The sequence below is a fragment of the Cygnus atratus genome, chromosome 15 (assembly GCF_013377495.2).
Source record: "Cygnus atratus isolate AKBS03 ecotype Queensland, Australia chromosome 15, CAtr_DNAZoo_HiC_assembly, whole genome shotgun sequence".
NCBI classification, from domain to species: Eukaryota; Metazoa; Chordata; class Aves; order Anseriformes; family Anatidae; genus Cygnus; species Cygnus atratus.
The window spans coordinates 1374108-1395879 of NC_066376.1; the positions used below are offsets into that span (position 1 = coordinate 1374108).

Consider the following 21772-nt stretch of genomic DNA (forward strand, 5'->3'; position numbering starts at 1 on the left):
GGGCACCCCGGGGTGTGCTGCTGGGCCCAGGGCTCTGTGGGCTCAGAGGTGGCTCTCCTCTGCCTGCCCCGGCCCCACTGCCCCGGGGACGCGACTGTGCCACCCTGCTCCCGGCAGGGGCTTTGCTCCCCGTCCTGCCCAGCCAGCGCCCGGGGGCTGCGGCACAGGGCAGTGGTGGGGAGGGCCTGGCCGAGACCCCAGCCCCACGAGGCTGCACAGCCCTGGCCCCCGCTGACCACCACCTCCCCGGCAGGCTCCTCCCGGTCGCAGAGCGTGGCCAGCTCCCCCTATGCCCCCCAGCCGGCCGCCGAGCAGCAGCTGAAGAAGATGGAGCCACCTTCGGAGGGGAAGGTGAGCAGGGAGCACTGGGGGCGGTGACGGGGGACACAAGCAGGGCCACCCCTGCACCCGCAGCTGTGAGTGCCTCAGCAGAGCCATGCCACAGTCACCAAGGCTGGCACAGCTCTGGGTGCTGGATTTGGGTGCTGGCTGCGATGCCGTGCCCATGGGATGCCCCAAGCCCTGGGGCCCCTCTGCAGTGCCAGCTCTGAGCCTCCGCCAGCCTGCAGCTGGATGTGGGCACAGCTCGCAGGGCGCACAGGGGCCGTGCCAAGGACAGGGGCAGTGGGTCCCTTTCCCTAGGGCTGCCCCGAACCATGCTGTCCCTCTTGCTCCAGAGCTCAGAGGCCGTGTACCAGTGGTTGTGCAAGTTCCAGCTGCAGCTCTACGCACCCAACTTCATCAACGCCGGCTACGACATCACCACCATCAGCCGGATGACACCGGAGGTGAGGCCGTGGGGGCGCCGGGACTGGCCACCAGCACCGGGAGGGGGACGTGGCCAGTGCGGGGTGATGCTGACCTCTTTCTGCCCCAGGACCTCACGGCCATCGGTGTCACCAAGCCGGGACACAGGAAGAAAATCGCCTCCGAGATCAACAACCTCAACATCCCCGAGTGGCTGCCGGAGTACAAGCCGGTAAGGGCGGTGAGGGGCCGGGCGCGCTGATACTACATCCGGAGCGGTGCTGGGACCGAGCCGTGCTCGGATCCCTGCAGCACGTCCCCTGTGCCCCGTCCCTCTGGGTGTGACACCACATGTGCCCTGACACTGCCCCACCAGCTGGGGGGCTTGCAGAGCACAGAGATGTCCCCCGTTGGCTTGAGGACACTCATGGCAGGGGCACCGTGCGTGCTGGGGGCAGACCGCGGTGCAAGCTGGCGCTGAGCCGTGTCCCACACCCCCTAGGCCAACCTGGCCCTGTGGCTCTCCATGATCGGCCTGTCCCAGTACTACAAGTTGCTGGTGGAGAACGGCTATGAGAACATCGACTTCATCACCGACATCACCTGGGAGGACCTGCAGGAGATCGGCATCACCAAGCTGGGTAAGGTCCTGTGCCACGGCACCGCGGCAGCCCTGGCCCCCTTGCCACGGCACTGATGCCGTGTGCCGCCCCCAGGCCACCAGAAGAAGCTGATGCTGGCAGTAAAGAAGCTGGCGGAGCTGCAGCGGGCCGAGCTGGGCAAGTACGAGCCAGGCACTCTGAAGAGGAAGGCAGCAGCGTGCCCGGAGGTGCTGGCCATAGAGTCCCCGCCACCTGAGCCACCCGAGTGCCAGTCGCCCAAGATGACCACCTTCCAGGACAGCGAGCTCAGCAGCGAGCTGCAGGTGGCCATAACGGGCGAAGGCCCCGAGGAACCCCCCGAGAAGCCCGCGAACCCCTCGGCCCCAGGCTACCGCTCGCCCCCGGGGCTGGGCAGCCGCACCAGGCTGATGAGCAGCTCGCAGGAGCTGCTGGGGGATGGCCCCCGGGCCCCTGCCGCTGCCGCCATCTCCAAGAGCCAGGAGTACCTGGCAGAGGGGGCTGCCGAGGGCCCCCCCGCACCGCCCAAAGAGGCACGACCGCAACGGCACGGCCACTCCATCAAGCGTGCCAGCGTGCCGCCAGTGCCCGGCAAGCCCCGGCAGCCCTTCCCACCCGCAGCCGGGCACCTGACGCCACCGCAGACCCCCGGCAAGCCACGGCCCCCCTCCCCACAGGGCCCAGCAGTGCCCCACGCCACCGCCAAGGTGAAGCCCACCCCGCAGCTGCTGCCGCCGGGCGAGCGCCCCGCGTCGCCCCGCTCCCTGCCCCAGTCGCCCACGCACCGCGGTTTCGCCTACGTCCTGCCGCAGCCCGCCGAGGGCGAGGGGGCTCCCCCGGGGGTGCCCGTCCTGCCCGTCTCTGTGCCGGTGCTGTGCCTGCCGCCGGCGGGCGAGGGCGAGGAGGAGCCGGGGCGGCCGAAAAAGCGAGCGCACAGCCTGAACCGCTACGCCGCCTCCGACAGCGAGCAGGAGCGGGACGAGCTGCTGGTGCCCGACGCGGGGCCCTACGCCACCGTCCAGCGGCGCGTGGGGCGCAGCCACTCGGTGCGGGCCCCCACTGGCGGCGACAAGAACGTCAACCGCAGCCAGTCCTTCGCCGTCCGCCCCAAGAAGAAGGGGCCCCCGCCGCCCCCGCCCAAGCGCTCCAGCTCCGCCATCTCCAGCGCCGGCATGGCCGAGGACTTCCCCAAGGAGGGTGAGGGTGAGGCGGCCGCTGGCCCCCCAGCCGCCGAGGGGGAGAGCCGCCGGGAGCAGCGGCGGGCCAGCGACCTGGGCGGCAGCGTGGACACGGGCAGCGCCGGCAGCGTGCGGAGCATTGCGGCCATGCTGGAGATGTCCTCCATCGGTGGCGGGGCCCGGGCGCTGGCCCTGCAGAAGCCGCCCGGGGCCGGCGTGCCAGGGCCAGCCAAGGCACCCGAGGGCTACTACCTGCAGCCGGGAGCCCCCCCGGGCAGCCCCGAGCGCGCCCGCGTGGCCACTGTCCTGGCCACTGTCAAGCACAAGGAGGCCATCGGGCTGGACGGGGAGGTGGTGAACCGGCGCCGGACCATCAGCGGCCCCGTCACCGGGCTGGTGGCGGCTGCCCGGCGTGAGCGTGCCGACAGCGTGCGGTCAGAGACGGGCGCTGAGAGCCCCGGCGAGCGGCTGCGGGCTGAGCGCGGCGGCTCCCCGGACACCATCCCCTTCGCCGAGGACGGCAACCTCACCATCAAGCAGCGGCCGCGGCCCCTGGGACCGGCCCGCGTGGAGGCGGGCGAGGGGCTGTCCCCAGCCCACCGCCACGGGGACCTGGCCAAGGTGGAGGCCAGCGCCACGCTGAAGCGGCGGATCCGGGCCCGGCAGAGCCAGCAGGACAGCGTCCGCTTCATCCTCACCGAGTCCGACACCGTCAAGCGCCGGCCCAAGGCCAAGGACAAGGAGCCGGCGCTGGAGCCGGCCCCGCTCGCTGTCTACCAGAACGGCACCGGCACCGTCAAGCGGCGGCCAGCCTCCGAGCTGAGCGGGGCCGAGCCGCCCCCAACCCCGCCGCCCACCGCCCGCCCCGACGGCCCCGACTACACCCCGCCGCCCGCCGAGCCCAAGAAGCCCTTCAAGCCGCCGGTGTCCCCCAAACCAGTGCTAACGCAGCCGGCGCAGAAGGTCCCTGGACCACCGGTGCCCATCCCCAAAAAGGTGCCCATCCTGAGCCCCGGCAGCCCAGGTAGGTGCCCGCAGATCCGCGGCAGGGGAGGGTGCGGGGTGCCCCTGGGTGGAGCAGCTCGGTGCCCCGCGGGGTGCTGTGCCGGCACTGCAACCAGCCTGCCCACTCCCTCCCTTCTCTCCGCAGAGGTGAAGCGCGTCCACGGCACGCCGCCCCCGGTGTCCCCCAAGCCCACGCCGCCCCCCACGGCACCCAAGCCCCCCAAGCCCCACGCCGCCATCCAGTCGGTGAGCGCGGGCTCCACGCCGGCGCCGTCCCCCGCCAGGCAGCTGGGCGCCGCCGCCAAGCCCTCGAGCACGCCGCCCTCGCTCTGCTCCAGCCCCGCCAAGCCCCTCTCGCCCGGCGCGCAGCCCCAGCAGGTGCCGGTGAAGCCGCCGCGTTCCGCCATCGCCGGCCCCTCCGTCGACAGCGCCAGCCCCGAGCTGGTGCAGCAGAAGCTGGAGGAGACCAGCGCGTCCCTGGCTGCCGCGCTGCAGGCCGTGGAGGAGAAGATCAAGCAGGAGGACAGCCAGGCGGCAGCGTAAGGGGGCAAGGGGGGATAGGGGGGCGGGCAGGGGGCTCTGGGAGGGCAGGGGGCTGCACTGCACCTGCAGGCTGCATGGGGACAGGGAGTGTTCTGAGCAAGTGGGGTCGGGCTGTGCTAGCACGGCAGGAGCAGGGCTGTGTCAGAGTGCAATGTGAGGGGGACACCTCAGGGCACTGGCTGTGCAAGAGCACGGGGTGCTGGAGAGGTGACACTGGAGACAGCATGCTGGCACGGCATGGGCAGGGCACGTGGGCACGGCACGGCACTGGGGCTGCGCTGGAGAGGTGCCACCGTGCTCCTGGAGGGGAGCGCCACGGGCTGGGGGGCTGTGGCCATGCGGTAGCACCCGGGTCTGTGTTGGAGAGGTGGCACTGGGGACACTGCTGAGCACCGTGGGGCAGAGGCCGTGTGTGTGGGGTGTTCCAGGGACAGGCGGGCCATGGCGCAGGGGCAGTGCGAGTGCTGCCATCCCTGTGCACGGCGCTGACCTGTCCCCACCCGTCCCCAGCTCTGCCGTGGAGTCGAAGAGCACCGGGAGCATCCTGGACGACATCGGCAGCATGTTCGACGACCTGGCGGACCAGCTGGATGCCATGCTGGAGTGAGGGGCGCGACGGCCCCGCGAACCTCAGGGCTTACGTGGGCACAAGGGCACAACGATCCACGACCTCCCGGCCCCGCCGCCCCCTCCCCGTCCCCTTTGTACAGCCGTCCCCTCCTGGACATCCCATCCCTCGGGGTTTGCACAAAGAAGAAGATACCTCAGGATTGTGCTCACGGACTCGGCGCCCGCTCGCCGCCCCGCGACGGCTCTGGCAGGACTCCCTTTTGCAGAAGCAAAAAAAGAAAAACAACAACCACAACAGAAGAAACAAAGCAACACGACCCAGCCCCAAACACCCCCCTCTCGCCGGCTGTGGGGGTGCCGGGGGTTCTCCTCTACCTACCTGTCCGGTGGCCACAGCCCCCCGGCCCCACGGCCGCTGCCTTTGTGCCCGTGCCCTGCCGGCCCCGGCCCCGAATGTAGCACAACCCCGGCGCGTTGGCCACGCTGCTTCCTTCGCTCCGTTCAGCAGACGGCCTGTGTCCGTTTGTCCGTCCGTGCCGGGAGGCGGGCGCGGTGGCCATGCCGATTTGTTCTGGTGGGGAGTCCGGATGGGCAACTTGGGTTTCTTTTCTCTTTTTTTTTTTCTCTTTCTCTCTTTTTTTTAATTTTCTTTTTTAATTTCCTGATTTTTCCGTCGTCGTTTGCGAGTGGCGGGGCGGGCAGGGCGCGGGGCCATGGTGCCGGAGCAGGCTGCGGGGCTGCCCCGCTCCCCGTGCCCCCGGCAGCACCGGGACCCCCGTGCCAGGGCCCCGAGCTCCGCAGAGGGGTGCTGCAGGCGCTGCCGTGCTTCCTTGCGTGGGGTCTTCCCTAAAGGCGTGGGGAGGGGATTTCTGTTTGCACCGGTTGCAAATCGGTGAGCGAGCACCCTGCGTTGGGGCGGGCGGGGGGCAGCGGGCCATGCCCCTGCCCGGCCCCTCGCCGCCAGGGGAGAGGACGTAATAAGCTATACAGAAGTATTAATTTATTGGAGGGGAAAACAAACGAGAGATATAAAACAGATTTCCCCCGCCCCCGAAATAATAAAAAGAATAAACTTTAACAAATATATATTTAAAAGATTTAAAAATATTAGCAATTATATATAAAGCAGTTTAAAAAAATCAAGAGAAAACTGGATTTTAGCTTGAGAAAAACTATTAGATTATACTAAGCTGTGTGTCTTGTGGCAAACTCATTCTACGAGTAGCACAATATTTACCTTTTATCTGGGTGGAAGGTACGTGCAAGCAGTTCTGTTCAGGTTTTTCTGTTCGAAGTCAGTGTAACGTCTTTATTTTTACACAGTTAAGAACTCAAAGGATGTGCCTTGTTTTATGGAGGTTTTTGTTAATTCTTATACTGAAGGTGTTTCATTTATTTTGGAGTGTCTTCAGGTTTTGATTTTTTTTTCGGCATTCGTTTCCTGTGCGCGTGTGCGTGTGCGTGCGTTCGCGGGTGTGTGCGTGTGCTCGTGTGCGTTCCCGGGACGCACGGCTGTATATTCATGTATAAACAGGAGCTGGAGTCTGGTTCAGTCGCTTGAGTTCTGATGAATGCATTTTTTGCTTGTGGTTTCAAAAAAGTGTTGATGTACCTTTCTTTTCCTGAGACGTACAGACCGGTCTCGCCCTCTCCTTCTCCCTTTCTCCTCTTCTCTCCCCTCTCCCCCCCTCTCTGTCTCCCCTCTCTCCCGTTGTGTTCGCTGATCCAGATGTGTTTGGCACAACTTTGAAATTTCTTTTAAAAAAAAACACAAAAAAAAGACTTTAAAAATAACAAAAAAAAAAATCACCCGCCTGAAAATATCTGTTGAAAAGAAAAAAATATGTATCTAAAAAAAAATAATCCATAAAGTTCTACATGATGGATATATACATATATATATTTTTTATGATTAAGTTATGGACTGTATCGTATCCCATCTGTCAAGCTATGCATCTTGGTGCTTTCCCTGCTCTTCTGTGCTTAGATTTCACCTCTACTCGTCTTATTCTTCCTATTCTGAATAGTAGATGGCTCGTGGTGCTGTGAAGAAGTTTGCTCCTATACGAAGTCTGGCAACAAATATTTAAAGAAAAATAATAAAAAAGATAAAACCCTGCCGGGCTGCCACCAGTTTGTGACCAAAAGGTGCCCCTCCAGGCACAGGGTGTAAGGGCTCCTGATGAACACCCGGGGGGCCAGGGGGGCTGGATGCTCGCAGGTCCTCGTGGCACGGTCGTGGTGTGCTGGGTGCGTGCACTGCATGGCCCAGGGCCACCCTGGGGTGCCCCTGCCCTGGCAGGGCTGGCGCCAGCCTGGGAGCGGAGCTGGGTGCGCTGCGGCTGGGAAGTCTTCCCCACCTCGGTGCCCACCCGCGGGGGGCCAGGTCCCGGCTGGACAGGGCGGGCCGGCAGCAGGCCGGGTGCTCCCGCCTGCAATAACTCACGCTGGCCAGGAAGAACTCTTTCCACTTTTATTGTCAATGAAGAAATAATCAAATCTATATTACAATCTTAAAAACAGTAGAAAATGTGAGTAAAAATGCAACGGAGGCTTTTTTCTCTTTAATGTGGAGACCATTATTACAGGGTGGTGAACAATGGGCTTGTGTTACTTGATTTGAGAACTAGCTGTGGCGTAAAAATCGTACCTGGCTACTCAAGAAAACACCTCTTTCCAGATGGATCAGCCTGACATCTTGGCAGTAAAATTAAATACCAGAAACAGAAAGGGGTCAGGGACCCAACCCAGGGCGAGGCCTAACGCTCAGTCCTACATTTACAAAGGGACTGACCTCCCGGCACGCGGCTCCCGCCGGCGACCGCCCGAACCACTCGGTGCCATCGCTGCCCAGGGCCGTGCTGGGTCCCACGGGGGTGCTCAGGCTGTGGAGGCCCAGCCTGGCAGCAAGCCCCGAGCTCCAGAGGCTGCTCCCCAGCCCTGGGAGGCAGGTGGAGGAGGGCACGCTGCCCTGAAGGAGGCCCCGGTGCCCCAACAGATTCATTCCTCAGCGTTTCCAACTATGCCCGGCAGGCCCGAAGGAACATCTGGAGTATCCACGGGCAGGTCCTGAGCGCTGCCGGCGGGGGAACCGGCTGCTGGGCAGCGGCAGGCAGTGGTCGGTGCGGGGAGGAGCTGCAGCAGTCGTTCGTAGTGGTGTTAGTCACCCAGCAGGCCGACGGAGGGGAGTTTTTGGTCTTTCAGTGTGCAGGACTAGTGCGGCGCTCTCGCTAGCACGTCCAGACCTGTGGAGGAGAGACATCAGGAACCCATGGCAGTGACCGTTCTGAGCAGCTCTGTGGGCTGCTCTTCATCATCTTGTGGATGCTGAAAGCCCGAAGAGAGACTCCGTAACACCCTCTGCTAGGAGTTAAACCTCCCACCCTTTGAGAACCATCCCCTTGTTTCCTTGAAGCCAGCTCCTACCTCGTCCAACGCCCTAGTTCTAGCACTGGAAGAGCCCAAACCACCCAGAAGCCGGAGGAAACCAACCTTTACAGTGCTGTCCACTGCGCCGGAGAAGAGGCGGCCCCTGGAGACTGCGAGGGCAGTGACACTGCCCTGGTGCCGCAGCAGTGTCTGAGTGCAGATCATGTTGTCCATGCTCCACACCTGTGGGCACACAGGAGGCGTGAGCCGAGCGCGGGGCACAGGGCTCTGGCCCAACCCTCACACCGGGAGGGAAGAGCACGCCGAGTGCCGCAGGGTTTGGTCCAGATGGCAAATTAAAAGCGGGGCCATGTGGTGTGAAGGGAAGAGGATTCCCCGTCCTCCCTCTCCCTCACGCCCACAGTGCTGCCCGTGTTTTAACAGCAGGGCCAAGCACACAGCCCCAGCTGCACGGCCCTGGACACGTACCCTGAGAGACCGGTCATACGATGCACTGAAGACTTTGGTTTGATCTGGTGTAGAGATGACAGCGAGGGCGTAAACCGTGCCCACGTGGCCGGTCAGCGTGCGGACTTGTTCCTTTGTCTCTATGTCCCAGACCTGCAGGAAGAGAGCAGGGCTCACAGACCGCACTGGGCTGCCGGCCACCACCTTCTGGTGGTGCACACCTCCAGGATGGGCGCTGTGCACTCAGGGTGTGCCATAACTGACCAGCAGAGCCAGGCCTCCCGTCTCCTCGCCCCTCTCCCCCAGGCCCAGGCCAAGGCAGGCATCAAACCCCGCAGCCCTTACGTGGATGAGGTTCTCGTAGGTGCCACACACAATGTGGTGGTTTGTCACAGCGATGGAGTACACACTGCCTCCTGACGTCTGCAGCACGTGCACACACTCCAAGTTCCGGATGTCCCAGATCTGAAAGAGCCAGCACTGATGAGCAAAGTCCTGCTGCCTTATTTAGCTGCCCAACTTTGAACATCTAGACTGAAAAAATTGTAGAGATCGCTTGCACACATTGTAGAGATCATGTGCACACACAGCCCAGGCCCTGATAGCACTAGAAACTGATGCAAACAAATTAATAGGGATTTATTAACTGAGGACGGAAACTTTAAATTTTCTTGTGTCACCCAGATGCTGAGAGGTAAGCTATTCATCAAAGCCTGAGCCAAGACAGACGAGAGCATTTCGGAAACCACACGCAGATTTATGGTAACTCTGCACCCAGGCAGTGACCTTCTCCTCTTATCAGCAGGACTGTCAGCACAGATAGCGCTGCAGCAGCTGCACGGGCGGCGTGAGGCGCCGTGGCTGCGAGGCCGTGTTTTATCTTAGCGAGCATCCCAAGCAGCTGCACGCACGGGGACCAGCCAGAGCCCCGCGTTTGTGCCTGCACAGATGCAATCAGCACAGTAAAACCCCACGTGTCAGCAGTGCTGCAGCAGCACTCTCCCATCTGAGCAGCTACCTTTTGTCCCGCCCAACCCACCCAGGCTGCAGAGTACAGATGTGTATCAGGGACAGCTGACGGCTCACAATCGCCACGAGGCTCACCTTGATTGTTTGGTACGATCCACTGTAGAGATAGTTTTGAGAAGCCACCAGCGCTCGCACCCAGTGATTGAGACCTGTCAGTTCCTTCTTCAGCTTGAGCTCGGTTCCCACAATGTCCCAGACCTGTGGAAAGCACAAACACACACACACACAGTCAGTCAGCACAGGGCCCTAAAAGCTCACTAAGCGGAAGCCTGTGCTGATTCTCCTGCCTCGTGGGAATCAGTTGCACCCACAGACTGGCAGACAAAACCCACGATAACTATGCTGAATAAGCATGTTCCCTGAGGGCCTGGCAGAACTAGCTCGGAGCCTGCGTTACCGCTGGCAGAGACCTTTCCTTAACAGAGCCATGGGCTTGGAAACCTAAACCAAAACCAGAGTAAAAATCTGCTCTGGACCTCCCCTCCCAGCCTGTCCCCACGAAGCAGGGCTCCATTCCCACCGCTCCCGGGGAAACCCTGCTGAAGCCCTCGGCACGCAGAGGCTGACGGAGCTCACACCGCTGCCCCCAGCAGTGCTGCGGACCTCTCGGCTCACCGGGCAGCAAGAGGCTGAGGATGACCACAACGAAAGGCCCCACGTTCTCCTTCTGCTTAGTGCTGTCACCCCAGCCCCACGCACTCTGCAGACAGCTGAAGCACCCCAGGCCCCAGATAAAGAAAAGAGCATGCGCTCTCCTACAGATGGACGCTCCCATAAGCTGTCTCACCAGGAGCTGGAAGCAGAACCACGGGAATCTAGCCAAGGCTTTAAAGGGCAACTTGCAAAGCTGTTCCCTTATTTCTGCACGCTTTAGGAAAAGAATGCAGATTCAAGATCCTTCGGAGGGGGGGGTTCAAAACAGGCAGCCTGAAGCAGCAGCCAATTCACAATTTGCAACGGTCTAAGCAGGTTTGTTGGGGGCCCGAGGATGCACACACTCAGGAACTGCCAAGGAACTGCCAAGGAACTCCACCTGCAGCCTCAGGTTTACAGAGTTAGAAAGAACAAACACATTTTTTTCAGCCAGGCCCTAGGACATCTCTGGGCAGCACCGAGCACAGGCTAAACCTCTGCAGCGCTGGCTGCTCCGTGTGGCTGGGCTTTTCTGTGCTGCTCCGGAGGATGGAGCAACAAGCTTAAAGACCCAAATGCCCCTTTACTCCTGCTTGGAAACTGCTACCTGACGGCTTGTAGCATCAGCCCCCAACTGCATCAAGAGGAGCCACCCCCGAGCTCTACCTTGATGGCTTTGAGGGAGCCGCTGAACAGCATGTTGTGCGAGGAGACCAAAGTGCAAACAGGATTGTCGTGTGCGCGGATCGTGTTCACTTTCTGCAGGTTTTGAATATCCCAGACCTGCAAAGGAGAAGAAGAGTGCCCACGAGGAGCAGGGGCAGGCCCCTTGTGCTGCAGCCCTTCCTCTTTGCCTCCAGAGGCAGGCAAAACCAGGCAGGAGAGGGCACCTGGGTGAGCCACTGGCCTGGCCAGGGCAGGACGGACCAGCCTGCCCCAGCCCAGAGCCCTGGCCTCCTGCTCCCCACGCAGGAGGGACACCTAAACCCAACCCACAAGGAACTTGGCTAAAGGCCCTAGATAAAGCGCACACGGGACATCAATCCTACACCACTGGCAGCTGAAGAGCTCTATAGGAAAAAGGCTGCAAGTTCCTGCTCTACAAGAGCCCGGGGCTGCCTGTAAATCTCCCGTCTCCCCCCCCAAGCAGAGCAGGGGTCCTGGGTACTCACGATAATGGTGCAGTCAGCAGAGCCGCTGTACAGCTTGTTCCTGTAATGTCACCACAAAACAAAAGGAGGTCAGCGACGGAGAGGAGCCAGTGCAGGGCCCCAGCTCGCTCCCAGGCACCGTGCTGGGCGAGGAGCCGCAGTCCCGCAGCCTCACTGGGCCAAGACCCAACGCAGCAGCCCCAGGAGCAGAGCCTGGCATTGTGGGGGGGCCAGGCTGGTTTTGTCTCTTCGAGCAGCAGCCCAGCACCCCACGGGTGAGCAGGGAAGGAAGCCAGGACAGCAGGGGAAGCCACAGAGATAGGCGCTTCGTCAATTTTTAAAGAGCAAAGAGGCAAGATGCGAGATTTATGAAGAGGCTCATCTAAAGGTGAGATCCGGGACTTTGTGAGCCAACAGGCCTCCTCTCCCCTCCACCCACACCCTGAAACACGCACAACCCTGGCACGTGCAGGACGTAGGATGGGAACCGCAAGGGCATGCTTGGGAGCCCCCAGTGCTCGCAACCCTCTCCTGCGGGGCACGTGTCCCTCTCCACTCACCCCTGGATGCAGAGAGCCAGTACAATTCCATCGTGACCCTCCAGGGTCTTTTGGCACTTGTATGTGGTACAGGTATCCCACACCTAACAGGAAACACAAGGCAGCAGCGGGTCACACGCCTGCACACACGGCAGCTGGGGACCCAGGCAGGATGTCAGCAAAGCCACGAAAGCATGGAAAGGAGGAAACAGACTGTGTCATCTGGGCACCTGTGTTCCTGGCTCCCAGGCGGAGATAAGCATGTCTAGGAAAGGAAATTTACTGCAAGGGGTCAGGTCGAAGTTAACAAGAGGCACTGAAGAGGAGCACGCACCAGCCCTCTCCAGCACTGCCTTTCACAGCCCCAGGCCAAAACAACACACTGAACCACAGGAGCAGCTCTCAGACTCCTGTTTTAGCATTTCACACCCTGTCCCTGGGGCTCAAACAGCACGGCACAGCCTCCTCTGCCACCACAGAGTAATTCTACTCTGTGGTGGCAGAGTTAAGCTTCCTCTCCAGAGTGAAAGCAAGAACATGGTGCTCACTTGGCTGGGCGGTGCCCAGAGCAGCCAGGACAGGGCAGAAAGCTGTTCTCTTTCAATAAAATGCAGCAACATCCATTTTCTTCCATGTGGCTTTGCTCTCCCTCAAAAAAACTGAACCACAGCTCTGCTGCTGGCAGGGCTAGTCGCACAGCTCCCCAGCTCAGCCAGCAGCCAACACGGTGACATTGGGAACTGTTGTTTAGGTGGCACTGGAGCAGTGCTGTCAGTTTGAGTTACTGAAAACAGGGCAAAGAAAAACAAACATGCCATAAAATGGAAAAAGGACACATTTTATCAGGGAAAAATGTTTTTTTCTAAGATGACTTTTTGTAACAATGGAAAATAAAATCAGAAGCTGAAATAGGCGTAGATGCACTAGACACCATATAAAGCAAAAACACAAGCAGCAAGAGTGAGATTCTGATCAGGGTTTCACAAAAAAGCACTATTTGTCTCTTGATTTCCCTATCATGTAACATTTCCTCACAGCAAAACCGAAGTAGATTTGGCCCAATTATAATTGCAAAGATTAATTTAAGGTTTCAGGAGAAACCTTGGAAAATCACACCCCTCTCAGCCTCCCAGCTGAACTGGAACTCAGCTTCTGTCCCACCTGGAGCACATCTACAAACACAAAACACATACTGAGGAGGCAGGGCCCTTACCTTAATGGTTTTGTCTGAAGAGCCACTGAAGAGCAAGTCTCCTATGGAGTAAACACACAAACACCAGACAGGGCCCTGGTGTCCCACGAAGGTCCCCTTGCACTTGAAGATCTGCTGAGGGTCATAGGCTAGGGAAAGAAGAGGGCAGGTTAGAGGGGAGAGAACGGCGCTGCACCATGTTGTGGTCAGCTCAGAGGGGACAGGGCTCCCTGCACCAGCCCGGCACTCTCCTCGCACTCCGTGCTGTCGCAGCAGTCTGGCCAGAGAGTCTCGTGTCCCACCCTTACGGCACATTGACTTATCTTTGCTTTGAGCCCCAGGACTCATCTCCCTAATGCAACCGCCAGGCTGGATCTAGGGACATCTCCCAGCAGCTAGGAACCCTGCAGCGCTGTGAGTTAGTGCCCGTTTGGCCAGTGCTTCTGGCAAACCATCTCCCACCAGTCTCCTGCAGCAGTGTTGATCCTGCAAACAAATCACTGCTGCCACCGCAGAAAACTGGTACTTTTTATATCTGGTACTTTTTATAAACTGGTACTTTTCATATCTGAGACCTAGCCTAAAAAGGCTCGCTGCCATCACCCCAAACCAGCCCAAGCCGAGGAGAACTGTGTCCATACTCACATCCAAGGATGCCCATGTTGAGTCGAGCATTAATGTGGGAGAGCTCGTCCTGAAAAACAGAAGAAGCTGCATGAGCTGCAGAGCTATCAACACCAGCTTGCCCCTCTGGGCATGGCTTTAAGATTGTCCCTAGCCACTGCTAAAACCGTTCCTACCTTTGGACAGATCTCGACTCCCTACGCAAGCCCTCCCGTAGTAGCTGACTCATTCTCCGAGTGGAGGTCCCCTGCTCTAGGTCTGCCTCCCTCCCTCCCTCTGTCACCTCTCTCCAGAGACCACGGGGTTCTGACAGCACCTCGGACCTGCACTCAACTCTTCAGTATTCAGACAGGCACAGAAACACCTTTCAGAATATACCGTCCTTGCTCTGCCATTCACCAAACTGCTAAAAATAATCAAATTGGTTACGAGGGCTGCTTGTTCAGCCGGGCTTTTGAAGCCCACTTTGCTGGAGAAGAACTGGAAGGTCACTTTGTAGCCTCCTCCACAGCCCAGTCCCTACTGCATCCACGAGGACCCACTTCATCAGTATGCTTAGGTAAGCCAGGGCGAGCTCCTCCCAGTCAGTGCATTCAGTGGGATGCAGCCTGCGGGAGCTAGGGAAGAATGTCTATGCAACATCACTGCTTGAATAAGGTCCAAAATCATGAGACACCTCTCACTCCCAGCTTGTTAGCAGGGATCTGCTTGTTTGCCTGCTTTCTCTGCAGGCAAGGGGAAGGACGTACTGTCCCTGGCTACTATAAAACGTACAGGAGTGCCCAGGCTTCGGAGCAGAGGGCTCTCTCTTTGAAGCAAGGGTACTTTCCTCTGTTAAAACATTTCAAGGGCAGCAACAGGCAGTAGAACCGATTAAAATGACAACCTAAGTGCAGCACCCAGAACACACCCCCTGAGCTGCCTTTAACTCAGCCTAGAGGAAACCTTCACGCACACCCCAGCCACAGCAAAACCAAACCAAACCTGGGGGGAGCAGAGCCAGCAAGCCGGAGGGAACCCCAAAGACACCCCCCACCGCAGAAGCTTAACGAGTAGCAAACCAGCAGCTAACTGAGCGCAAGCCCTGCCCAGCCCCCGGGCCCAGCCCCATCCTCACGTTCAGCATGGAGGCATCCCTGCGGAACTCCATCAGGTCCTCGCTCAGCTTGCTCTGGTTCTCGTCCAGCACATCTACGAGAGATGGAGAGGCCCACGGTCACTGCAGAGGCCCATACAGCATCCAGGGGAGCAGGCAGAGGACACCACAGCTGCCTAACCTCCAAACAAGGAGGAAGGAGAACCCACTCTAGTTAAAGGCAGGGAAAAGCAGGCAGGTGTCTGCTGCTCAAATGCAAATTGTACTTAGATGCTGAAGACCCGGCAGATTTTAGAAGTAAGTCAGGGCTGGGCATGGCAAAGGTGTGCAGCAAACGTGTATAACGTAGCAGCATTGTTGGCTGTTCTACTTGCAGACTCACCGAACTTGAGCTCCAGGTTCTTCTCCAGCTGGTCAATCTTCTCCGAGAGCTTCCCCAGCATGGAGCGCAGGAAGGCAATCTCCTGGTCCTTCTGGGCCATTGCCACCTGCATCTCATGGAAGCGATCGTCTGTCTGCTGCAGAAACTCCTTCAGACCCTCAAACTTGCACGTCTCCAAGTGGGTCTCGTAAGTGTCTTGGTTTCCTATGAATGTACACCTACAGGGGGAAGGCAGGCACTGGCTGGAGCAGTGCTCCCAGTGGGAGACAGTTCTCAGCTGGCTCCAGCTCTCTGCGGGTCCCCAGCTGTTCTGCTCCTCCTCCAAGGAGCAGTGGTACTGTGGCTCACCATCCTGCTGGGTGCAGGTGACTGCAGGGTGACAGAGCAGCCAGGAAGTTCCAATTCTCCTGGCCAGGGCTCTGTCCCCAAACTATCTGTCTAGGTAAGTGCAAGGAGCGGCAGATTTTGGGCAAGAGACAGAAGATGGTGTCACCAGGAGCCCCGTCTAAGAGCCATCAAAACCAGTGGAAAAAACTGCAGCTGACCTCAGGAGGTGCTGGCTGCAGCACAGCAAGGAGTCAGGGTGGCTCTGCCAGGACTTCCTTGCTCTGCTTCTGCTAAGACTTCGCTTCCCCAACAGTACCCTTAGCTGTGCATGCTGCAGGGAACCCTGGGCTGCACCTCTGCTCAGGTGACAAGCAGCCCCCTGAGGCTGATCAGCACTCCCCTTGCCCTGGGAGGAGGAGTGATTTGAAAGACACTGCCACTGTGCTCACATCACTCCTGTCCGTGTCCTCCCTGCACAGCTCTGGCCACAACTTCTGCTGACTCTCCTCCAGCTGGTTCTTCTGCCTACGCGCCTCGGCTGCCAGCAGGGATTACAGCTGGGCAGCGTGACCTGCCTGTTATCAACAAGAGGCTCGGGGGCTGCCTTCTGCAAGCCCTGCAAGCCTAATTCCAGTCCCAGGCAGCGCACCTGGTGGAGTGGTTCATAGCCCACGGGGCTACCATGAGGCTGCAGTAGCCACAAAGCAGCTCAGAAAGGGGCTCAGTGCACCCTTCCCACTGAAAGCATCAGCTCCTTACCCGTACTTGGAGTGGGGACACTTTATGTGCTCGCACTCTTTCAGATGTGCCTCCAGGTTCATTTTCAGGAGAGGCGGGCAGCTAGGGTTGTTGGGGCAGCGAACCGGCCTGTAATCACAGCTGCTTTCATGGTCTCTGCCCACGGAGAAAAGCAAAAGGAAGGAAAATCAGCAACAAGCGAAAAATGAACGGAAACCCCGCGGATCATCAGGAAAGAGCTAACCAGGCCTGTGACGCTGTCAGGTGATCAAAGCCTCCTGTTCTAATGCTGTGATTCCAGCTTTAAATTGTCATTTGGCTAGCAAGTTGTGAGTAACAATAGACCACATTTATGCAGGGAGCAGCTACTTTTGCAGCTGATCGGCTGAGCCTTCCGACAGCTAGCAGCAGCAGACAATGGCCAGGTGATAGGGAAGAGAGTGAATACATTTAGGATGGGAAGGAAAGTAGATTTCAGAAGGCTCGTTCCCAGGATACAACCACGCTAGCTCCTTTTACAAAAAGAGTCCCAAAGTCCTTGCTTGAGCACAGTCGCAGCGTTTCCCCCAGGATGTGAGGTGGCTGCTCTCACAGTGTGTCCCCTGTCCTGATGCTGAGACCATCAGGCAAGCCGTGAGCAGAGAACAGTATCTTTCCCTGAGACCAGCCTATCTGCTCGCATGCTAAGACTGAGATGTAGTGGAAAAAATTGTCCCCTCGAGTCCCCCTGCCCATTCCCACACCCACACCCACACCCACCCCAGCAGAGCGCTGCAGGTGGGAGCTGCCCTGTCCCTAGGAGCCGCCGGGCAGCTCAGATACAACAGCAAGTGCTGGGGGCAGAGCCCGTTCCCGGCGAGGCTGCCTGCTGGTGACAAGCCACTTACTTCCTGGCACTCAGTTTAATTGTAAACGGACATCCACGGGGGTCCACCTCGAAGGCGGCAGGCTTGCTGCTGGCTGCAGGCCGGCAGCCGTACTTGCAGTGAATGAAGAGCTCCCCGATCTGCTCAGCCACGGCGATGTTGTTGACCACTACAGTCAGTTTGGCATTGTCCACGGGGCACTTCTCTGCCAGGTGGGGAAGAAAAAGAAAGAGTCAGCAAGGGCTGGGACACAGCAGGAGCGTTTCAAAGAGCCTCTGTGCGGAGATTTTATTCTTTTGCCTTCTCTGGCCAAGACTCCCAGGCTGGTGACAATAGCCATGGAGCCATGAATATTCACAGAACATCTGCAAACCACTGGCTCTGCTTTGCCTTGGAGCTTGGTGAGAACTTACAGTTGATGTCCATCCCTGATAATTCAAGCTAGCTGCCAGTGAAAGAATACCATGCTAAGTCAGGCTGCCTTGTGCTTGCTGAAGTGTGAGAGTATTCACAGACAGTGCCCCCAGAGCTGCTGATGCCCACACATAACCCTGTCTCCCACCCAAACCCAGGGCTCAGCATCACCGCTAGCAGTGAAGACGAGCTCTGAGGGCAGAGCAACGCAGGATTGCAATTGCAGAGCCTTTTGCTACAAATCTGTTGGTTGGGATAGATGCAGGACAGCGCGGTGACAGAGAAGCTGGCATGCAAGGCAGAGGGACCCCCTGACATGTGGAGGATGGACATCTTAAGGCAGAAAGAGCTACTGTTTTGCTGGGCTCCTCGGGGAGCTTCCTCGGGGCTTGTTGTTCTGGCAACGTGAATGGCCCGGCTCTGTGCTGAGCGGCTTTCCAAGAGGGGCAGGGGCTCATGCCAAGCGCAGTACTTTTCGGAGCGCAGAGCCCAAACCAAGCGGGAGCTGGCTGGGGCAGGCTGGCAGCCAGGCACTTGGGCTCCACCAGGCTTCTGGAAGAGCTGGGGGAGCCCGAGCAGCTCCGTGAGCCGCTGCACGTGGGCTCGCTCAGAGACGGGGAGCTGCCACTAATGGGCTGGGGGAGGAGGGCTCTGCTGGGCCTCGGCCAAACACAGCCCCCTTGTTCCCTGGACAGACAGCCACAGAAAGCTTTCACTCTGAAATCAGTGGGTCAACTCTGGGCGAGACGCACATTATCCTGGGATTATCCATTGCCTATTCCTGGATTTGAGAACATCCTGTGCCCAAGGGTGCCCATGCTGCGGCGCATACCATCGGAGCTCAGGGCTGCACAGCCCCCCGAGCCCAGTGCCTCGCTGCTGCAGTGGTAGCCTGACACTGACAGCTTGCTTTAAGCCCTTCTTTCTGCAGGTTTCTTTTTAAGTGAGAGCAAACAAACCAGAAAATGGCAGCATTTTGGCTGCACCACACAAGAACAGTTCTGTACTCACCAGATGTTAAGGCACATCTTCTGCAAAACGTGTGCTGTGGAGACAAAGAGAAACGGCAGTGTCAGCATAAACAATGTAAGATAAATTACCCCCTGTGGCTAACGATGGGGAAGGATGGAGATACCAAAGCCTGTGGCACAAAGGCCTCAGCAGCTGTTCTGCCTGCTTTACAGCTCAGGGCACTCCTAGGTCTGCAGCAGAGGGCAAAAACCAGCCTAGGGGGGCAGCTTGCAGGCAGCTGAGACTCCAACACAGGTCCTGTTCCTGAGAAGTACCAAGCACGTGGTTTGGTGCTTTGAGGATCCTGCCCTGTTCAGGATCAGGCCACAATCATGGTGCAAGCTAAAGCCATGGAGATGTTCTGCCATGCTGAAACTCCTACCCTTCAAGTCCGCATAGAGTTTCTCTACTTCACCCTCCACTTTACCCCGTGTTACAACTCTCATTTTCCTGAGAAGCCTCCAAGGAGAAGAACATCAGTCTCTCCCTGTCTTTGGCCAGTCGGTCCATTGCATACACTCTTCTGTAGCTCTCCTAGTGAAGCTGTCCTGCTGCCAGGTGGTTTGTAAACCCATTAAACGCACTGTAAATTTTGCCACTTGAAGTAGCTCTCTGTTCTGACAGCAGAAATGTACAGCAACAGTTTAACCTGATAAAGTAGCAAATTCAATCTGACATGCTAACGAATATAAAGACAGGAACAAAGGCTGCAGCATTTCACTGGTCCCGAGCTCAGCCCGTGGGTCCCCTGGGGCCTCCTCAGCCACATTCCCCTGCCGCAGGGCCGGGGCTTGGCAGCAGCGCTGGAAGGGCTGCAAGTCGCCCTTCAGAGCTGTTATCTGCAGCCCTGCTCACGCGGCCTTTTCCTGCCCTGCACAGCTGCATGGTGCTCCCTCCAGAGCTGCCAAACCAGGGCTGCAAATGAAGCCAGTCTGCTTCCTGCAGGAGACTTTTTTTTTTCCATATTAACCAGTAAATCTCAGCGTCTCCATGAAGAGCTGCTTACTGAAATGATGCAGTGGAACTGCACCAGCATCCAGCACCTTTGGGGATAGCACCCCCTCTGCAATAAACAATCCTGCTCTCTGCTCTTGTTGTTAAGAGCTCCATCCGAGCACTCTGAAGCATGTCAGAAGCATTAGTGATCTCGTCACAAAGCCACCTTTCTTCACATGTAGCACAGAAGCAGGAATAATATACAGTTTCTATTAAAATCCCAATAAAATGGAATATAGAAGAATATTCGTAATACTCTGTGCCTTTCATTAGTGGATATCAAATCCCTTCGCAAGCATTAACTAAATGAAGCTGCAAGCCATTGTCTTACAAGAAACACGTTTTTAACAACCGAAAAGCAGCTGTTTCTGGGGTGCCCAGAAGGCAGCAGCACTCTGCAGAGCCCTGCAGGACAGGGAACAAGGAGTTTTGACCTCACTCAAGCCCACCAGGGAGACTGAGTTTGGCCAGGACTGAGAGGCTAACAGCACACCTCTACTGGGAAAAGCAGCAGAGTTTTGAGGAAGCTTCGGGCTTCTCTGGCTAACTGCAGTGTCCTCACACCCTGCAGCAGACTGGTTCAGAGCTGCCTTGTGGGGAAACCTGCCTGCCACATGCCCATCAGCATCTTTGCTCCCACCCTGGCCTATTTTCCCCAGCCAGGCACTGCCTCTTTGCTCACTCAAGCTGGCAGTCACTGGGGACCATCAGCCAGGGCTCGGCTGTAGGTCACACAGGACATCTGTGGAACCCAAGCTCGTGATTTGGAAGAGGGCTGCCTTACCCCACAGGTTGTGATGACTGGATCCTTAAACACACTACAGCACAGCTGGCAGCACAGCTTCACGGACGGTTGTTCAGCAAACACCAGTGGCTCCTGAAGAGAAGAGAGAATGGGACAGAGAGCACAGGAGTTAATAAAAATGCAAGTGTAAGTGTCCCTGGTAGTAAGCCCGGAGTTCAGTAGCCATTTTAAAACATCTTGTCCTTTTGTATTTTTGAAACATCCTGAAGAAAGGACTCTTTCATGATCTTACGATACAGAAATAACATTGCATTTACCAAACTGGGCTCGTTTTATTTTGTTTACCAGCTAAGCCTGCTGCCGTGTGGGCTCTGGGCACGGCACCTCCGAGAGGCACAGCTCCCCACCCCACACCAGGGCAGGGCTTCACATTTCAGAGCATCTCAGACCAGCCACTGCAGTCCGGTCTGCCTTTTCAGCCTGTGCTGCTCTCGGAACTGCAAACACGACCCCCTGGGTTCCCAAATACGAAACGCACACTTGTAACCCAGATCTGTGGCAAAACGCCTCCTGACCTTTTATGCATCCACGCTGGTGTCAGTCACTGGGTCACAAGCTGAGTGTCGCTTAAAGGTATCCTCCCCCTGCAAGGGTCACCTGGGGACAATTCCTTGCACCCTCCTGGGGGCTTACAATCAAGTCAGTGGGGTGCCACACAGCCCTAAATGCAGGATAGGGGCTCTGAATCAGTGGGGAATTGTGTTAGCCTTGCTGCCTGGGGCTCGACCACCAGCCTGAAGATTCACAACCCCCTGCTGCTCTGTAGCAGAGCCGGGGAATCACACACGGCTTTGCAAAGACTGAGTTTTTCTGAGAAGCCTCACCATTGTCCCCTTTACATACGGGGAAATGGTACACAAGGAAGCAAAGTAACTTGCAGAAGTCAGTGATGAGAGCACAATTATAACCAACGGTCCTGACAGCCAGACTTAGTTGCCAGACCACATGAAAACCTGTCCGCTCTAGTTCTATGCACTCACAAGAGTCCGCAAAGTTACTCTTTTGACAGTGAACTTCCTCATACTGCTCCTTCAGACAATCCCCAATACCTACTGGCTCCTCCTCTTCCTCATGGAGCGAGAACGTCGAGCGCAAGGACATGTTGGACTCGGAGTGCAACGAACGGACGGAGATAGCGGAGTCAGAGCGCCGTGGGGTGCTGATCGGAGGCTTCAAAAAGACAAAAAACGATTCTTGTTATTGCAGATAATCCCCCCCGCTCCAGAACCCTATGCACAAAGACTTCAGGTCCAGCCCCCCCCCCCGACTCTCGGCCGCTCCATTTGTTCATCCCCTCTGCCGAGCTGCAGGGAAGGGCCCCAGGGAGCAGCGTGCCTCGGTGCCTCGTGCCTCGCTGCTGCCTGCCATCCCGGCAGCCTGGGGACGCCCCACTGTGCTCGGAGACAGGACGGGCACCAGTCAGCCCCAACTGGCTAACCCAAGCCGACATCTGCATTCCAGGCACGTAA

General features: G+C 58.1%; 2 protein-coding genes across 4 annotated transcripts in view; one reads left to right on the forward strand and one right to left on the reverse strand.

Moving 5' to 3' along the window:
- The window catches only part of CASKIN1 (CASK interacting protein 1), a 30461-nt gene extending 25761 nt beyond the window's left edge, over positions 1-4700 (forward strand). The window contains exons 14-22 of the mRNA XM_035563438.1: positions 254-351; positions 678-788; positions 878-979; positions 1250-1388; positions 1464-2761; positions 2804-2961; positions 3001-3569; positions 3696-4089; positions 4604-4700. Coding sequence (XP_035419331.1) covers positions 254-351; positions 678-788; positions 878-979; positions 1250-1388; positions 1464-2761; positions 2804-2961; positions 3001-3569; positions 3696-4089; positions 4604-4700 — 2966 coding nt within the window. The remainder of the gene's footprint in view (positions 1-253; positions 352-677; positions 789-877; positions 980-1249; positions 1389-1463; positions 2762-2803; positions 2962-3000; positions 3570-3695; positions 4090-4603) is intronic.
- Positions 4701-7122: 2422 nt separating this feature from the next.
- Positions 7123-21772, reverse strand: part of TRAF7 (TNF receptor associated factor 7) — a 28135-nt gene continuing 13485 nt past the window's right edge. For all 3 annotated transcript variants that reach the window (XM_035563451.2, XM_035563452.2, XM_035563453.2), the window contains exons 5-21: positions 21357-21473; positions 20283-20375; positions 18503-18536; positions 17099-17282; positions 16233-16367; positions 15147-15364; positions 14786-14859; positions 13690-13738; positions 13066-13193; positions 11874-11956; positions 11335-11374; positions 10829-10945; positions 9605-9727; positions 8846-8965; positions 8522-8653; positions 8156-8275; positions 7123-7908 (exon numbers count right to left, since the gene is read on the reverse strand). In XM_035563451.2, coding sequence (XP_035419344.1) covers positions 7894-7908; positions 8156-8275; positions 8522-8653; positions 8846-8965; positions 9605-9727; positions 10829-10945; positions 11335-11374; positions 11874-11956; positions 13066-13193; positions 13690-13738; positions 14786-14859; positions 15147-15364; positions 16233-16367; positions 17099-17282; positions 18503-18536; positions 20283-20375; positions 21357-21473 — 1782 coding nt within the window. In that variant the 3' untranslated portion in view covers positions 7123-7893. The remainder of the gene's footprint in view (positions 7909-8155; positions 8276-8521; positions 8654-8845; positions 8966-9604; positions 9728-10828; positions 10946-11334; positions 11375-11873; positions 11957-13065; positions 13194-13689; positions 13739-14785; positions 14860-15146; positions 15365-16232; positions 16368-17098; positions 17283-18502; positions 18537-20282; positions 20376-21356; positions 21474-21772) is intronic.